Source organism: Gopherus evgoodei, chromosome 8, assembly GCF_007399415.2.
Source record: "Gopherus evgoodei ecotype Sinaloan lineage chromosome 8, rGopEvg1_v1.p, whole genome shotgun sequence".
In the NCBI taxonomy this organism is placed as follows: Eukaryota; Metazoa; Chordata; order Testudines; family Testudinidae; genus Gopherus; species Gopherus evgoodei.
Genome location: NC_044329.1, coordinates 1683007 through 1701841, shown reverse-complemented (window position 1 = coordinate 1701841; position 18835 = coordinate 1683007). Strand labels below are relative to the sequence as shown.

General features: G+C 60.2%; 1 protein-coding gene across 3 annotated transcripts in view; it reads left to right on the top strand.

Moving 5' to 3' along the window:
• Positions 1-17609, top strand: part of CPLX2 (complexin 2) — a 74880-nt gene extending 57271 nt beyond the window's left edge. For all 3 annotated transcript variants that reach the window (XM_030573831.1, XM_030573829.1, XM_030573830.1), the window contains 3 exons: positions 5973-6086; positions 8912-9087; positions 13422-17609. In XM_030573831.1, the coding sequence (XP_030429691.1) occupies positions 6056-6086; positions 8912-9087; positions 13422-13619 (405 nt within the window). In that variant the 5' untranslated portion in view covers positions 5973-6055 and the 3' untranslated portion in view covers positions 13620-17609. The remainder of the gene's footprint in view (positions 1-5972; positions 6087-8911; positions 9088-13421) is intronic.
• The last annotated feature ends 1226 nt before the right edge of the window (positions 17610-18835 follow it).

Genomic DNA, 18835 nt, shown 5'->3' with positions numbered 1-18835 from the left:
GGGAGAGCATGGCCATGCCCATCCCCACCATCTCGGGCCTGGTGCAGTGATGCAGTGGCTGGCTAGGCTGAGCAGTCTTCTTTTTTGCTGCAGGAGCAATGGGGGGACAGGGGCTCCCCAAGGGGCCCAGGGCTGGAGGGGGCAGCCCAGAAGTTGTGGGTCCTCCCTGCAATCCAGCTCCTGCCCCGCACCCTGTTCCCCCTTGTTATCCACTTAGTCTCCAGGGCCAGGATCCCTCCAAGCCCCAAGGTCCTGCAGCATCTGGGCCAGGCGCAAGGTGACTCTCTGAGCCCAGGGAGCGGGCAGAGCCTCAGGGCTAGGGGAGAGTTGAGCACACAGACCAGGCTGAGTGCATGGCTGTGCTTGCTGGGACTCATCTGGGCTGGCTCTGATCCCGGCCTAGAGGGTGCATGCACCAGACTGGAAATCAGTGTAACTTTGTCACCGTGAGGGTGATTAACCAGTGGAAGAACTTCCCCAGGGTCCTGGTGGATTCTCCATCACGTAACGTTGTTAAATCTGGACAGGAGGTTTTTCTAGGAACTAGCCTGGGGGAAGTCTCTGGCCTGTGTTGTGCAGGAGGTCAGACTAGACAATCACAATGATCCCTTCTGGCCTTGCAATCGGTGTGGAGCTGCAGCTTGTGTGCAAGAATCTCGTGTTTGTCTAAACCCTCTTGCCTGCCTGGCTCCCCGGCACAGTGATGGGGGGGGCAGGGGCAGGGCTGACTGAGCTCACAGCACTGTGTAAATACTGCCGCTGTCCTCATCCTCCCCAACTCCGGCGCGGTAACCGACAGCACTGGGTTAGGCCACAGAACCATTTCCTGGGGGACGTGGCAGACGTCCGATTGCCTGGGGGTTCTCCACCTAGATTGGACCCTATTCCAGGAAATGGCCAGCTGAGATCAATCCTGCATTGGCAGGGAGACCAGCTGGGTGATGTCATAGGTCTTTCCCCTCTCTAGCAGCTGCAATTCTGTTATTTATGATTGTTGCTAAGATTTCTCTTCCTTGTGCCTCTATGGCAATTTGCCAACAGCCTCACTTGTCCAAACCTCGTTCATTCAGAACCTCCTGCTTCCCCCAGGGAGCTGGCGTCCCCCAGTGTGTGGGCTTTCCGGAGAACAGCCCTCCCAGGCACCACATCCCCCCCCCAAATTATGCCACTTAATTTTCTGCTCCCCGATTCCACACCCAGAAGGCTGGGATGGCCGGGGGGTGGGCCAAGATGGGAGAGGGGAGAGCTACTCTCCCAAGTGGTGTTTTAGTAACTGCAGCTTTCGCTAAAGGAATCCGGCCTCCTTATGATGATGCTGGATCACAGCATTAAATCAAAGATGAGGGGCGGATGCAAATTGACTACAAATGCTCCATGAACAGCGGGGCCTGGCCCGGTGGGAAGGAGAAGGCTGGTGCTACGTACTGAGCAGAGAGCCAGCTTGCATCCTGGTAATGAGCCATTAGCTGCCACGACCTCGACCTGAGCAGCGTTCTCTGCCTTGCAAAAATGAACTTCATTATCAAGAAACTACAATGGCTAATTCATATGAGGCAGCACTAAAATCAATTGAGTGGGGAGGCTGCCTGCTTCCCCAGGAGCAGCAGGAGAACCCTCATCCTCCCAACCTGGGGCTTGCTGCGGTTGCAGGGGCCGTCCTGTGTTTGCATTTGAAGCAGTGAGGTTGAAGGGGTCTCCCCCTCTGCCCTCCGGCAGCGAGAGGCAGGGACCCAGAAAGGTTTGGGACTGGCGCTAGTGAATGATGATACAGGTGAGGGGATCTGCCCAGCAGGTGCCTGGCTTGGGAAGCGAGCACCAATATAAATGCAGGCTGGTCCCCACTAGCAAGGTGAGCCGTTGGTAATTGAATGGGTTTAAGCCGACCGTCTGAATCCTTTTCATTTGCACGGCCCTCTGGGACCAATCACCACCTGCTCCGCTCAGCTCCCTGGAGCAGGGCTGGGCTGAGATCCTGCCGTAGGAGAGGGAAGACGGATGGAATTGTTTCTGCTTTCAATCTGCTGCGAGGCCAGCAGGACTCAGCAGGGAATTGGCGTGTGTAGACCCCACGTGTTCCCCAAAGGTTCTAGGGGCCAGGCCCCAGCGCCCAGGCCAGCCATGCTAAGAGTGCGAATGTGTGACTGCAAACTTAACACCCACTCCCATGGCTGTTGGAAGCACCAGTCGAGACAAACCTTCGCGGACGCTCCCCAAAGCTGCAGGCTTCATTCCAGCCTCAGATGTTCCCATGTAGAATAGATACTGGGTGGAATTGCAGTAAAGCCCCACCCCAGAGCAGCAGGGCTAATGGGGCCGTGCAGACCTCTAGTGTTTACCTCGGTGCCAGACCTCCGGTTCAAGCAGCCAGTGTAGGTCCAGGGTTTGAGAACCGATGGGATCCCCTCTGTTCTCCACATATGCTGGCCAGGACAGTCTATACCAGGAGCCCTCTGCCAGGTTAGCTAGTCGGGTATATTGTACCAGCAAAGCACTCCAGCCTGGAGGCAGCTGATACCGTGGTTTGTGCTGGCAGAGCTTATATCAGCCCCTCAAGCAAAATACGCTGTGGTGGCAAAAATGCAGTTTTGTAGCTAGAGCTGTGTCTACACAAGGAGCTTTTGCCAGCTCAGCTGCGTCCATCAGGGGTCCCAGCTCATCACGCACCCCTGGCCAACACCGCTGAGCTGGCAAAGGCTACTGTGTAGACTTGCTCTTTGTATCCAGGGGCTCACAGGGTGCACCAGGAAATGGAAAGTGCCAAGCTGGCTTCCACATTACAATGGAAACAACCTTCTGAGAACCCAGCTGAGTGCAGTCTCCTCTCCCAGCTGTCTGCTGACTGCAGAGCGGGAGGGATGAGCAGAGCTTCGAGTCACACACACAGGCAAATAAGGAGCTGGGCATAAGCAGGGGCATGTCACTTGCCACTGACTCTGATAGGAGTGGGCTCCTGAATTCGGCCCACTGTCTGGCCAGGGCATGCCATGCTCCACCCCCTTTCAGCCACCTAGCAGGGTTCCCTGGCAGCTGCTCAGCCCTGGGGACAGTGCGTGTGCAGTCCTGTTGGCATGTAGAAGCTGCGAGGGGATGGAACATGCTCAGTGCAGACGGACTCTGCAGAGAAGTTAGCTGCTGAACTCCAATAAGGTTTTACCCAGCTCGTGTGAACAGCGATTTCCAGCAGTTCAGAACTTGGCCAACTTTGGGCAGATTTTCCTGGGGAAGACAAAAGGCACGTTCCTGACACCAGGGTGTCAAGCATCAGAGGGGGAGCCGTGTTAGTCTGGATCTGTAAAAGCAGCAAAGAGGCCTGTGGTACTTTATAGACTAACAGATGTATGGAGCAGGAGCTTTCATAGGTGGATACCCACTTTGTCAGACGCATGTGGTGGGAATTTCCAGAGGCAGGTATAAATATGCAGGCAAGAATCAGTCTAGAATCTGTAGAATCTGCTACCCCTGGTCTCCTTATGAGAAGTGGCTGAACCATTTTTGCTGAAACATTCAGAAAAGCAGATCCCCAGCAAGGAAATATTCAGCCCAAATGGTTAAAGTTTGTCAAATTTATAAGCAGCTGAAAACAGGGTCTTATGATGGAACATATCAGGCAACCTTAAGTCTAGGCATTGCTATGGGAACTGCCCATCATCACTGAATGGAATGGGCTGGAGCTCCTCCAGGGTCTCCTGCTTGGTTCTGGAGACACCGCAAAGAGGAGTTAGGAACACGGAGTCCTTTTGAAAGAGAAAGGAAGGCGCTGATCTGAATGTTAGATCTGTCATGCATGAATCATTGGCATCACTGCCATGCTGCCTGTGCTCACGTCCAATGGTTCTGGGCACATTCAGCTGTCCCGTGAGATATCAGATCACTGCTTGTTTCCAGTCACTTAACCCCACATCCTAGAACGAGGCGCTCCCGGAGGGCGTCTCTCCAGAAGGGCAGAGTGCAGTGAGCAAGTGCTGGAAGGAGCTCTAGTCAAGCTCATGCATTTCACTGTTGTAAAGCCACATCTGGAAATGCAGCCACTCCAGGAGGCTGTGCCCTGGTGTGCAGGAGCAGAGCCTCAAGAATTGCAGAATTGATCTGTTGGGCTCCATCAGCTCCATCTCCCAGGGACCAGTGCAGCACAGTTCTCTACAGCACCGTAGCTGGGGCTCCAGTCAGCCTAGGGGTAAATATCCCAAGTGACGGGACTTGCAGCCATTCCCTGGGGAGACGGTGCAGCAGCCTCATGCAGTGCTCAGTGTCCCCTTTCTCACTTTGGTCCAGTGACTCCTAGCGCGGGGTTTGCACCCATCCAGTAGTTGCTGACTGTCAGGAAGATTCCGCACTATTTCTGCAGCAGGGAGGTGTCGGAGGAATAGCAACGTTCTGGGGGGCTTTGTTTGGTTCAGACAGAGCAGAGACTCTGCGCTTTTACAGCACCAGCACGGTGGGGTCCTAGGCCATGACTAGGGCTCCCAGGTGCTACGGCAAAACCACTAGGTTGTAATGATGCAATGGAAGGTTGCTACAAGACGAGGATGGGGGATTGACAGGAAGTGAGGCTGCTCCAATGGAAACAGCACAAGGAGAGGGGAAGCCACCTTTCAATCTGTCCCCAGCTGGGATTTGAGAGGCAGGGCGGCCTAGCGGTCAGGGCACTGGCCCAGGAGCCCTGGGTTCACTAACCTGCCCTGCCACAGACTCCCCAGCTGACCCGGTGCAAGCCACTGAGTACCTCAGGTCCTCACCCAGACAGGGGGCACGAGTGGCTCCCTGTGGTAATGGGCCGAGGCAGACAGGTGTGAAGCAGGAAAGCTGCAGCTTTGTTACAGGATAACTGGGCTTGTAGCTTCTTTCCTGGCATCTAGAGAATCTCTTTAGCAGCACCAGAGCGGATCTGCCCCCCTGCCAGTTCGCAGAGGTGCACGCACAGTCTGGTCAGCTCATTGCACCATGAACCCACAGCAGCCAAACACAGGGTCACTCCAGCATCCCTCCCAGACCCCACGTGGATCCCTGAGGTGGACAAATAGCCATACATCTCTGTACAACTGCCAACTGAAAAGAGCTTAGCTCCAGCCGGGGCTCCACGGCTTTTCTACCATGGACGGCCAGGAGCTGGCTGGGTGGTGGCTACGGTGTGTCACGCAGCTACTCCAGCCAGGATGGGGCGAGCTGCCAGCTGACCTTGTCCCCTCTGGCTATCTGGACAGCAGTTGGCAGACAGGAGCTCTGGATCCTTCTCGTAAGCTGGAAGCAGGATGGTTGTAAGTCTGTCTGAAGCTGCTGTGGTGTTGTGTGTGTGTGTGTGTGTGTGATCACACACTGAGCATGGGGTGAGTGTGTGAGAGGTAGACTAGGTGTGCGGGAGATGCATGAGAGAGAGAGAGAGAGAACCGTCTTGTATTTATCAGGCTAATTATTTCCCTGAGTGGATCCATGACTAATCCTGCGAAGGCAGCTGGTGAGCGCGGGCCAGGAACACAGCCCTGGGCACCTACTTTTGGTTCTGGATGACAGGGATTCTGCATGTGTTGGCCTGTATCCATCTGGGTCAAACTGGAACGCCCCGGCGCAGTCCCACGTGGCCTGCTGCACCTCATCCCGACAGCCATCTCCCGTTGGCCCTGGAGACAAACTCACCCCGTCATCGTATGCGCCACAGGCTTCCGTGGGGATTGTGCCAGGAGATTGGGGCCTGAAAGTGATGTCAGTAGGGTTAATCCTGATTTACGCCACTGCAAGTGAGAGCAGAATCTGGCCCATGATTTGCATCTCAATAGCAATTCCTTTCCCCCGCCCTACCACAGCCTCTGGTGCGTGTCGCATGGCCCCCCTTTGGGCCCGACTGCGCCAGCGTCTGCAAAGACAAGGGCTGATCACAAGAGCAATGTTACCCCTGCCCTCCTGGCCCCAGGCGCTGGGTAGAAAGGTCTCTGCGCTGGCTCTCAGCCCATCTCACTGTCTCTCTCCTTCCTGGCCAGTGGCAGTGGATCCTAGAGCCCAGCCCACAGCACTGGATGAGAATTCGGCTCTTGCCTAGAACGCACTGATCAGGCTCGGCAGCATGGACTTCGTGATGAAGCAAGCGTTAGGGGGTAAGTCTGCTCTTCGTATTCCCCCCGGCGCGTCCTCCTGGCTGGGTGTCTGGGAAAGGGCCCCGCACCCAGGAGAACATGGCTTAGGACGGTCTCTAGTCTGCTGCCATGTGGATTGTAAGTCTCTCTCTGTCTATGTGGCACACAGGTGCCAGGAGCCGGGGTGCCAGATTGGGGTAGGGAGTTCTCCCAGGGGAGCCGAGCCGCACCTCTTGTCCATGCACCAGCTCCCCAGTCTCTCTCGAATAGCAACTGCCCCCCTGTCCCCAGCCCCACCCTGACTCCGCCCCCTCCCTGCTCCTGTTGGATCCCTCCCCAAATCCCCGCCCTGGCCCTGCCTGTTCCCCGAGCACACCGCGTTCCCCCTCCTCCCTCTTCCCTCCCAGCGCTCGCCGAGCGAAACAGCTGTGTTGGGACGCAAGTGCTGGGAGGAGGGAGAAGCAGGACGCAGCAGCGTGCTCGCAGAGGTGAGCTGGAGCAGGGGGGCGGGGCAGGGCCACGGGGAGCTGCCGGTGGGTGCTCAGCACCCACCAGCTTTTCCCCGCGGGTGCTCCAGCCCTTGAGTCGGCGCCTCTGAGTGCTGCTACTCCCTTCCCGTCCCGTGGAAGAGCCAGGAGCAGGACCACGGGCACCAGGCTTGTGGGGCAGGAAGTGCCTGGAGTATCTGGGGAGCCACAAACCCTCCAACCCAGCCCACACCCTGCTGCAGCAATAGCCCCTCTCACTCGCCCTGGGAGTCCGGCAGCTGGACTGTGCTGGGAATGGAGCCTGCAGCTTTGTAACCCCTGGTACAAGTCACAGGCGAGCCCCAGGCAGGTAGGCAGGGGCTGGGTGTTAGCCACGCAGAATGGCTAGATGACGACAGGCAGGCAACAGCGTTAGCAGCTGTTTCATACTCCGAGCTCCTGCATCACACTCTGAGGGCAGGGAATGCCCAGTGCTGCCAGGTGGGGCCGCTAGCCACAAGGATTCCCTGGGCCGCCAGCCTCAGGAACTGGCTGGTGTTTTCCCTAGTTACCCTGGCTAGTGGAGCTGGTTTGTGTTGGGGTCATAGCGAAGGGACTTGCCTGGCCCCTGGGACTATCGTATCCGAGCCCCTCCCAGCCCTCTGGAGAGACAGGCCAGGGCTTTTATCCCCATTGAACAGATGGGAAACTGAGGCACGGGCTTGCAGACGGTACCTCAGGGTGCAGATACTTGACTTTACTCCCACTAGGCCACCTTCCTCTGAGCAGCCCCTGGCCGATTGGGAATTACTGGCTGCCTGGGGTCACTGTAGCTTTACGGTGATGTGAAGGGTCCTGGGGAGGTGGCTCCCTTCCCCGTGGGGTCCCAGGAGATTAACTAAACTGAGTGCTTTGCAGAGCCCAAGGCCTTGGCATGGTAAGTGATATGGGCAGAGACGTGGGGCCAGCCCCCCAGGTTTCTCCAGGAGAACAGCAGGGCATCTGGCACTGAAAGGGAGAGCAGGACGCGGCAGCAGAGAGCAGCCAGTGGGCGAGGGGCAGAGGAGAAACTCGGACACGATGGCGGGCGGCAGGTGTCTGAGCAGAGATGGCCACGCTGCTGCCCCGCCCTGTGGGGAAAGCCCCCCGCCGACAGTCCGGAGATCGAGCTCCCTAGGACAGGCAGAACTGGAACCCATGGAGTCCAGCACCTTCTCCCCACAGCGAGCTCAGCCCCAGCCCAGCCCCCAGGCCACTGCCACGTGCTGCCCTCCTGGCTCTAAGCTGGGCCACTGGCCTCCTGGCCCCATGAGTGCTGGGAGACCCAGCCACAGACGCCCTGGGCAGATCCCATTCTCCAGGTCTCCCTGCGCCAGCTGCCGTTGTGGGCTAAATCCAGCACGGCCGGCGAGGCTGCTGGGCGGTGCAGTAATGAGGGACAGCCGGCAGATACGGCAGCCCCGCATGTGACAGCTGCCGTTGTGGGCTAAATCCAGCACGGCCGGCGAGGCTGCTGGGCGGTGCAGTAATGAGGGACAGCCGGCAGATACGGCAGCCCCGCATGTGACAGCTGCCGTTGTGGGCTGAATCCAGCACGGCCGGCGAGGCTGCTGGGCGGTGCAGTAATGAGGGACAGCCGGCAGATACGGCAGCCCCGCATGTGACAGCTGCCGTTGTGGGCTAAATCCAGCACGGCCGGCGAGGCTGCTGGGCGGTGCAGTAATGAGGGACAGCCGGCAGATACGGCAGCCCCGCATGTGACAGCTGCCGTTGTGGGCTGAATCCAGCACGGCCGGCGAGGCTGCTGGGCGGTGCAGTAATGAGGGACAGCCGGCAGATACGGCAGCCCCGCATGTGACAGCTGCCGTTGTGGGCTAAATCCAGCACGGCCGGCGAGGCTGCTGGGCGGTGCAGTAATGAGGGACAGCCGGCAGATACGGCAGCCCGGCATGTGACAGCTGCCGTTGTGGGCTAAATCCAGCACGGCCGGCGAGGCTGCTGGGCGGTGCAGTAATGAGGGACAGCCGGCAGATACGGCAGCCCCGCATGTGACAGCTGCCGTTGTGGGCTAAATCCAGCACGGCCGGTGAGGCTGCTGGGCGGTGCAGTAATGAGGGACAGCGGCAGATACGGCAGCCCCGCATGTGACAGCTGCTGTTTCCCACTCACTTGCAGTGATGTAAATGACTGCACTGGAGTGGGCGCAGGGCAGCCCCAGGCCTCTCATTCCCTACTCGTCTTCCTGCCTCTCCCAGTTCTGCCCCTCCTGGCGGCAGCAGGGGATGGCGCCAGACAGCTGTTGGAGGGGGGGTCTGCTTCGGGAGCCCTGAAGCCGCAGCCTTGCTGCCCTGCCCATGCTGCCTGGTGTGTCCTGTGCAGGGGCCACCAAGGACATGGGGAAGATGCTGGGTGGAGAGGAGGAGAAGGATCCCGATGCACAGAAGAAGGAGGAGGAACGGCAGGAAGCCCTTCGCCAGCAGGAGGAGGAGCGGAAGGCCAAGCACGCCAGGATGGAGGCCGAGAGGGAGAAGGTCCGGCAGCAGATCCGGGATAAGGTGGGTGAGGCGGGGCGGAGGGGCTGGAGTGTGTCTGTGTCACACAGACCGCACCCAGCCACAGCCTGATGGGCCCGTGGCCGAGTGGAGGGAGCCCTGAGCGGAGTGGCTGAGGCTGTGGCAGAGCCAAGTAGAGAGGGACTCCCTGCCCTGGGCAATCATGGGGCCACTCCCTCCTGCTGCTGCAGAAACACCCTGGGGCTGGCTCAGCACCCACCTGCCCCTCCCAGCGACAGTCCCTGGACTGCCCCATGGAGCGGGGCTGGGGTAACTCCAACTCAGCCAGACACGGCAGTTCTGCAGGAACCTCCTGTCACGGAGTGTAGGGGAGACATGGCCCTGCACCCCCGGCTTCCTGCGATTCACCAGGACTCTCAGCCAGCCAGTAACACAGAAGGTTTATTAGACGACAGGAACACAGTCCAAGACAGGCCTTTCCGGTACAGACAACAGGACCCCTCAGTCAGGTCCATCTTGGGGGGCCCCAGGGAGGCCACAGCCCTGTCTGGGCTCCCCTCCATTTCCCAGCCAGCTCCAAACTGAAACCCCCTCCAGCCGTCTCACTCAGCCTCCCCCGGCAACTCCCCTAGCCTTTGTCCAGTTTCCCAGACAGAGGTGTTAACTGGCCCCCAACTGCCCACCCACCCCCGGTTCTCATGTTACGTGTATCTAAGGTATCCTCTCGTCCCCAATGCAGACAGTCCCAGCAAAACTCCCCTGCAACCTTCCCAGGCCAACACTCCCCTCTCCCTGCTGCGTCACAGGCACCCACACAGAATTCAAAGAAAACATTAAGAACATTCCCAGTTCGTCACACCTCCCATACTACACCCATGAATGCTGGTCGCCTTGTTCGCCCCTCCTGGCGCTGTGCTGAGCGTGCTGCCCACGCTGCTCTGGGCGCCCGTCGTGTCCTGTTCTTTCTCCCAGTCCCGCCTGCGGCTCTGAGGCCAGTAGGTTTGTGTTGCAGAGAATGGTGGTTTAGGGCATCTGGGCTCCATCGGTGGATGGAACTGCCTGGAGCTAGGCAGGGAAACTGACCAGGCTAGTTGCAAAGTGCAAAAAGCAGAGGAACTGTGCCCTGAGCTCTGCGGGATGGAGCAGAACCAGCCTCCAGGCGCCCGATGCTCAGCCCCCCCGGGCGTGGTGGGAGCAATAGGATTTTTCAGTGGGCACAGAGGGGAGGGCTTGCGGCTGCAGGGATTTCACCTGACTGCGTAGCTCCCTCTGCATCCCAAGGGCGGCGACATCCACCTGTAATGAGAAGGGTGGCGGGTCCCGTGTCGATAAAGGAGACGGTGTGTCCTGCACACGCTGCGTCAGGGAGGCCGTGGGGAGCAGAGTTCTGTGGGCTGGATCACTGACTCCTTGCCCGGGGTCAGCCTGCTCCCAGCTCATCTCTTCGCCAGTGTGTTGAGCTCCAAGGGAAGGCAGTGTCCTGTGCTGTGCTCGCAGCCACAGATCCCTGTGCTGGGCTCGCTGCCCAGGTTTAGGGTTCGGGTTTCCATGCCATGGCCAATGCCCAGGCCTAGGGATTCTTGCCTTGATTCTCAGCTGGCTGCAAGGGGCTGGCTGCGGCCAGGGCAGATTGTCGGTGACTTGCCAGAGAGTTTTGCCTGTCAGCTGCACTGGTAACAAGGCACATGTTTTCCAGCGTTGCTCTGGCCAGGAGGAGCTCTGCCCAGCTCTGCTTCCAGGGAGTCAGGAAGGGGAGGAGGCTGGGGACTTCGGGGCAGAGGGAGGCCAGATGGGTCATTTCCCCTCTATGCTGCGGGTTCCAACCTGCCCCAGGTGGGCAGGGAGTGTTACTCCCCGGGGTGGCCCATGTATGCAATGAGCTTGGTGGGTCTCAGCCCAGTACTTAGTTGAACAGGCTCCCCCTCACAAAGAGCCACATCCCCATTGGCACTAAGAGGCAGCCTGAGCAGAGAGGGGGAAGGACAGACTGGGCCATGGAGACACAGTTCCCATCTCGCCCCCAACAGGGGCTGGGCTGGGAGAAGTGGGTCACTGACCTCCCTGGGCCTGTTCTCCGCCTGGGGCTTTGCACGCTGGGGAAGGCACTTGCTGAGCCCTCTGCGGGGAGGAGGGCGGAGCTGGGGCACTGGCATCTGACAGCCCATCAAACCCGGTCCCTTGAGGTCCCTGGCCCAAGACGTGTCTTCAAAGCACCCGAGCAGCTGTTGTCAGCAAAATGCTGGGAAATTACTGACAGTTCCCTGGGGCCAGGCAGACTGTACATGAGACCTGGCACCCGCCCTGGCCTGTCACCCCCTGCCCTCCTCTGCACACAGCGCTTGGCACATCCAGGGTCTCACACACCCCTCCGTACGCATCCCCATAGTGTCCCCGCCATCTTCTCACACCCACTGCTGCGCACACACTTGCTCCCACAGAGCCCCCCTGGCACACACAAAACCCAACTGCCTATGGCCCCCTCCCTGGCCCGCCCAGCCACTTGGAGCAGGAGCCCTGGGCACTGCTGCCTTTGAGTCTGGATTTGGACACAACCAAGGCTCGGCCCCTTTCTCACTGGCGACACCGTGAGAGACGGCAAGGCCTGGCTGGGGGAGAAGCCGCCCCAGAGATTTTCCCCTTTCACAAGGTCTCTGAAACTCCCCCCACCCCCGCTACATGCCCCTCCTGCTGCTGCAGCAGGGGATTAGCTTGGAATGGGGGTGGGCGGGGGGTGGTCCTTATCTCCCCCGCCTGCTGCAAGCGGTCGCATGACAGCCTGGCGTTGTCTCTCCCTATCTGCCATCTTTAATAACCCGCTGAGGAGCAGATAACGCAGCCGCATCGCGCCAGGCGCTGCCTCGGCCCCAGCACTGGGAAGCCCGAGTCTTATCACAGACACTTCCAATATCCTGTGAGCCGAGACAGATGAGAACAGGAGATTTCAAGCAGCGGGACCTGTGGGCCCCAGGCAGGGGGGTTCTGCCAGCCGGTTCGTCCTTTAGCCATGCAAGCTGTGCCGTGCCTTTGCGGGGCCGGAGGTGCCCCAGGGCAGCGGGTGGTGGCGCTGGGGATGGGGAGCCTGGTCGCTTTGGAAGCTGAGCCTGGCTGTCTGCCCCAGGCTCGCCTGCATGTTGGAAATGAGGAGAGGACGAGTGGCTGTGATGGGCTTCAGCCCACACCTGCCCCAGGAGCCTGGCAGGCTGCCTGCACGGCCCGGGCAATGTTCTGGGCACCGCTGCTCATGGGCTGGAGACAGTAGCACCTAGACACCAGGGTGGTGGTGTCATGGAGTCCCCGGGCAATGCTCTGGAACTGCTCCCCACCAAGCCAGTCAGGACTTTGGGGAGCCTCCTCTCCCTTGGAGCAGACTTGTTCAGGGCAAGAAGCTCACACGGCTTCACCTCCTGGGTCTCTCCTTGGAGCATTCAGCATCCTCTGCCTCTCCGTGCGCTTCCCACAGCGAGTCCACCCCAGCGGGGTCCTGGGGAAGCCACCGGGTTCTGCATCCCCACTTTGCAGTCAGACGTGACTCTCAGCCAGCCAGTAACACAGAGGTTTATTAGATGACAGGAACATGGTCTAAAACAGAGCTTGTAGGTACAGAAAACGGGACCCCTCAGCCGGGTCCATTCTGGGGCCCAGCGAGCCAGACAACCCCGTCTGCCCTCACTTCCCATCCCCAGCCAGCCCCAAACTGACTCCCCCTCCAGCCCCTCCTCCTCTGGGCTTTGTTCCTTTCCCGGACCAGGAGGTCACCTGATTCCTTTGTTCTCCGACACCTTTAGCATCCCCTTGCAGGGGGAAGGGCCCCAGCCATTAGTTGCCAAGAGACAGAGTGCCGGACATTTATGTGCACTGGCCCTTTGCTCTGCAACAATCTCTCCCCCTAGAGACTTAAGGAATGCATAGGGGAAACTGAGGAACCCACACAGTATTCAGAGGAAACATTACGAACAGTCCCACTTTGTCACAGGTGGGCATTAGAAACATGACAGACCAAAGCGCATCGTCCTGCCTGCCCCGGAGAGGCAGGCAGGGTAGTTGGCTGGGTGGTGAAGGAACATGGGCCTGGCCAGACACGTGCCCAAGGCTGGCTCCATGGCAGTGCCAGGCCCCCTTGCTGTGCTAGGCTCTGTCCATTACCTGCTGCAGGCCCACAGTCAGGGGCTTGTGGAGGGTGTCAGCAATGGATGGGAAGGCTTGTCTCGGCTGTACAGCCCTGCAGAGAGGTGTGCAGGCACTCACAGCACGGCACATGCTGGGGCAGGCCAGTGGCTGCAAGCCTGGCCCCAGAGGTGAGGGGGCCCCCCGCAGCCTGTTCCCCATGTGCTGCCCCGCCAGGCGCTCCAAGGGCCAATCTGTCTCTGCCCCTGCAGTACGGTCTGAAGAAGAAAGAGGAGAAGGAAGCGGAGGAGAAGGCGGCAATGGAGCAGCCGTGCGAGGGCAGCCTGACGCGCCCCAAGAAAGCCATCCCAGTGGGCTGCGGGGACGACGACGAGGAGGAGGAGGAGAGCATCCTGGACACGGTGCTCAAGTACCTGCCCGGGCCCCTCCAGGACATGTTCAAGAAGTAACAGCCCCGCGCCACCCACCCGGGCCCGCCCCCACACACCGGGGTGCACTGGGCTGGGGGAGGATTTTCATTTCTTTTATTTCATTTGATTTTTGTTCCAACTGTTTCGAAGGGAAGATCCCAGATGTGTCCCCTGTGCCCAGAACCCCTTGCTGCTCCAGTGGGGTGGATGAGGCAACCAGACCAAAAACCAACCCCTGCCTGCTGAGGTCCGGGCAGCTAGAGTCCCCGGCTGGGCACTGCCAGGAGTCCCGGGCTCCCCCTTCCTCCCTCGCCCCTCAGCCATTTGGAGCCAGAGTTGTGTTGTGCCAAAGTGCCGGCTGGCTGCTTGGCAAATCCCCCCGGGCATGGGGAGGGCAAACCAGGACCAAATTCACTGCAGTAACCTTACGTCGGGCGGAGCAGACAGAAGGGAAATGCAGGGCTCTGCCCGCTCTCCATGCCCCCTCCCCGCCCTTACTAACTTCAGACATTCCTCGGGCCCACGCTGCCTGCCTGATTCCAGGGCTTAGGGACATGCGGGCAGCAGGAGAGCAGCCGCAGGCTGAGGGCTGTGCCCCCCACACCCTCCGGCCCCGCCTGGAAGCAGCTCAGGGAGCAAAGCAACCCCGGCCTGCTCCAGCTCTCCAGCTGGTGGGCGCGGGTGTCCTGCCAGGCCAGGTTCCAGGGGCTGGCACAGAGGGGACATGGTGGGCTACAGGGCTGGCTCCCAGCGGCGCCGCCCCACGGCTCTGCCCCCCGCTGCACTGCCCATTTATGTTGCCTTTTGTTTGAGCTTCAGGAAGGGGCTGTTGGGTCCAGCCCCTCCGCTGGTGCTGGGCAGCCACATGCTGCCCCTCGCCTGCCACAGCAAGCGCCGGGGACGGCCCTGGAGCAGGGGCTGCGGGACACAGAGGGACGCGTGGACTCCCCAGACAACCCTGCCCCAGGGCAGCGGGGAGCTTGGTGGGGGTGGCTGGAAGGAAAGACAAAGCCTTCCTCGCCAGTCTGCCTCTGCCCCAAACCCCTCCGTGGGCCCAGGCGCAACCCCAGCCATGCCTGTCCCCTGCACAGTCCAGCCGGGGGGTGGGGGCATCCCTGGCCAAGCTCGGCTCTTGGGGGTGTCAAGCCAGGCACCCTTTGCCATATTCAAGACCCTGCCCCTTAGGGCAAATGGTTGGGGAAGAGATTTATTAAAAAAACGGGCCAGAGCTGGGCCCAAGGAATGGGGGCTTCCCACCTCCCCTCCCAGCCCTGCTGCATGGGGGGGTGGGGGGAGGTCTGGGTCTGGGGACAATCCTGGCACGTTGCCAGAGGAGTTTAATGTGGGGCCTGAGCCCAGAGGGCAGACCCAGCACTTAGCCCTCCTGGCGCCCTCTACTGAGCGATTCCCATTATGGCAGGGCCTCCGGGGGTCCCGCTCAGCCTACTTCCCACCCTGGCACTCGCCCACATTCCTGCTATGCCCATCGCTGTGGTATCTGGGCACCAAAGCTCTTCCCCAGCCACCCTCAGGCACCCGTGCCCGCTGGCAGACCCCGAGCCCTGGCTGGAGGCACCTGTCCTTATGCAGCGCTCGGCTGGTATCTCTGGCTCATGTCTCCCCCCCTCTGGGCCCCGAGCCTCCCCTGCATGGCTCCAGGGAGCCCCCCCGGCAACACCAGGGAAATCTGCCCTGGCTCTTCCCTCGAATGCAGCCCCAGCCCGCCCAGGGACACAGGCAGCTTCTCCAGCCCGCGCCAGGCAGAGCCAGGTGGCTGAGGGCTCCCTGCCCAGGATCCACCCCCCCAGTGCTGGCGCCCCTCAGGCCTTGTTGAGAAGAGGGTGGATCGTCCCCTGAGGCGGGTTCAGAGGCCTGGGGCTTGTCTCCTCTTCCCAAAGGGGTTTCTTTGCTTGGGAGGAGGGGTCTCGATTGCATTCCAGGGCTCCCATTTTCCAGGGGTTTTGTTTTTGCCTGCGGGTTGAGTTTGAGAGAAGCCACAACGTCTCCCTCCGCATCTGTGTCCTTCTCCGATAGTTAAAGCCATATCAGTTAGACTGCAATACTTCAGCGCACTCCAGCGAGCCGCACCGCCACGCTCCGAGCCTGTGCAGAGGAGCAGACCCAGGCGGGAGCCCCCCGACCCCCAGCGTCCACGTCTCAGGCCACCCAGTGGCCCATGTGTGTTTCCGCATTAGTGTTTGTGTAACGGGGTAAACACCCCAACCCTCCCATCCTGTCTGCTAGTCACCGCACCAGATGGTCACCGCATGGCCCAGGGGACCCCAGTGCCGGGCAGGGCGCCGGGGGGTGGCCAGGGGCCCAGGACTAGGAGGGGAGGGCACTGCGCAGGGCAGTGGCAGCTGCATCCAGAGCTGACAAGAGCAGGGGAATGGGGGACAATTGGGCTGGGGGCCTGAGGCTGGGGTAGGGGGGAATGTGACATCTGTGTAAACAAAGTGAACTGGGAGGGGGTAGGGCTGCAGTGACCATGTGGTCCCAGCCCCCTCCCCTCCATGTCCTGCCCATCACGCATTGTGCATTGAGGCATCGTGCATTGCAGCAGTTGCTGTGTGTTTTCCCCACATTCCCACAAGGCGGGAGGGTGGGGGTCACCTGCTGCGCTGCCCAGGGCTCCCCCGACCTCATTAGCTGACGCTCCCATGGCTGAATGGCTGATGTCTGCAAACCGCAATAAACACAAATTCTACCATGGGGCAAAGGGCTGATAAGCCAGACCCGGCTCCCCCGGGGCGGCCTGCGTTTGGTTTATACTTTTACCACTAGACCGAGAGGTCTGCATCCCTCTGCAGAGGAGGGCGATAGGAGCCAGCAGTGCATCTGGCTGCCCCTGAGGTCCTGCTGGCCTAAGCAGCTGCTCTTCACGGCTTGGTGAAACGGGGCCGGCCAGCAGCTCACAATGTGTGCGCCAAAGGCCAAGGCTGTTCGACTAGGGTGGGTAAGTGAGGCCCTACACACACCCCACCCTGCTCCCCAAAGGGGCTGCAGCCCAGGACACAGCAGCAGGGTTTCTCCTGGTTGTGCCACAAGGATGTGTCAAAGGAGAGAAGTGCCAATCTTTGTGTGTGTGTGTGCACGCAGGTGCAAATGTGTGTACAAATACGACAGTTGGTGCATTACCGCATGCATGTGTGCCTGCCCACGTGCTGTTTGTGCCTGAGCAAGGGGGCAGTACGCATGCGTCCCTGTGTCGGTGTGACTCTGTGTGTGTGTGTGCGCGCGCGCGTGTGCGTGTGCGTGCATGTGTGTGTGCATGTGTGCGTGCATGTGTGCGTGCGCGTGCGCGCGGCTGGCTGGGTGATTGAGTGGCTGTATGCATGCGCATGCTTGGTTTGTGTTCCTGCTCACTGGCCGGGTGCAGGGCGTTCCCTGGGGCCTGACGGCCAGCAGCGCAGCTCTGCGTCCCCAGCTAGCCTCGTGCATCCCCAGGAGCTGCCCTGCCCCAGGCGGCTGCGGCTCTCACCGCTCGCAGCATCACCAGCCCTGTGGCTGAGCCCCGCTCACATGCTCGTTGTGGGGAATGTAAAGCCCTGCACACTAGCCCATCAGCCTGCTTGATGCATTCTGCCCTGTCCAGCCCCCTGGGCTTCCACAGCCACAGCACGCCCTAGAACCCAGCACAGCCCTGGGGGCTGGCAGCTGACTTAAGGAGGGGGCCAGGCCCCCCCAGCTGGGGAGGGCTCCGGGGAGCACACTGAATGCAGAGCACCAGGGAGAAGGGCTCCAGCTGATGGATGAGTGCCCCTGCAGTGACCCCCCCCAAACTACAGCCCCCTCTTCAGCCACCAACCTCCCCCCCCCCACAGCCACCAGCTTCTCAGCAGAAACTCATGGGGCACAGAAAGGCCCCAACCGTTCCCTGCCCCCCGATCTCCTTGGGCTCACACCTGCCTGAGAAGTGCTCCTGGGACAGGGGCCGGCCCAGGCAGGGGTCCCTTGCCAGCCATGCGGTGACCATCTCACTCCAACTAGTCTTTGAAGAAATAATAAAATAAAGGAATTTGTACATTGCCCTGCGTCTGCTCCGAGTGTGCTGCAACCCCAAGCTGGGACAGCTCCTTCTCCCCCCGCCCCCCCCCATCCCGTGGGCCCAGCACGGCCAGCGCCTCCACTGCCGGGGGCACCAAGGGCTCCCAGCGTTCTCTCCCGGACCCAGACGGGAGCTGCCTTGCCGAAGGGGCCACACTGCTGGGCAAGGTAGGGCAGCAGGACAGGGAGCAAAGCAGAGCTGGGGGAGTCCAGCCTGAGCAGCTCCAGCATGGGCGGGACTGGGAGTGGGGGACAAAGGGCCGATTACAGGGCTGAGGCAGGGGGTGGCTGAGGCCTGGCACTCTCATCACAGGGCTCCCCCTAGGGAGGGACCGCGACAGTGAGGCAGGGGCAGAGAGGCTGGCTGGGGAGAAAGGGCTGCTCTCTCCTGGCATAAGCTGACAGTCTGGGGAAGTGGTGGGGGCGCTGGCACCGCTGCCCGGGGCTCTGGGAAAGCCGCCCACCAGCCCTGCAGTGTGCCCATATGCTGACCAGCTGGTGGGACATGCAGGCACATCTCCTGTAAACTGCTGTGGTTACAGCTGGGAGCTATTGGCCCGTGCACAGGGCAGGCAGCCAGGAACTCCGGGCCTGTGCTCCTGGCTCTGAAAACGCCTCTCCCGTGATCTTGAGCAAGTCACCTCTGGCCTCCCTGTCTCCATCTGCAAAACAGAAGGACTCTGGCCCGGCACGTGAGGTGCAAATCACCATTGCTAGGGCTGGAGCCTTGAAAAGCAGCCCCTGCAGTGAATGGCCCCCAGCTAGGCACAAAGGGCCAGATTGCTAACGGCGTTTCAGTGCCTAGCAGTGCAGGTGGCCAGCTAACACCCCGAGCTGGGTGAGTGAGGCCAGGTGATGGGGCTCTGAACCTGCTTGCACATGTAAATTGCCTTCTTAAAGGCCGCAAAACATGCAGTTAGGGGCTAGGCCAGGAGTAGGCAACCTACGGCACGCATGCTGAAGGCGACACGCAAGCTGATTTTCAGTGGCACTCACACTGCCCGGGTCCTGGAAACCAGTCCAGGGGGCTCTGCATTTCAATTTAATTTTAAATGACGCTTAAACATTTTTAAAACCTTATTTACTTTACATACAACAATAGTTTAGTTATCTATTATGGACTTACAGAAAGAGACCTTCTAAAAACGTTAAAATGTATGACTGGCACGCGAGACCTTAAATCAGAGTGAATAAATGAAGACTCGGCA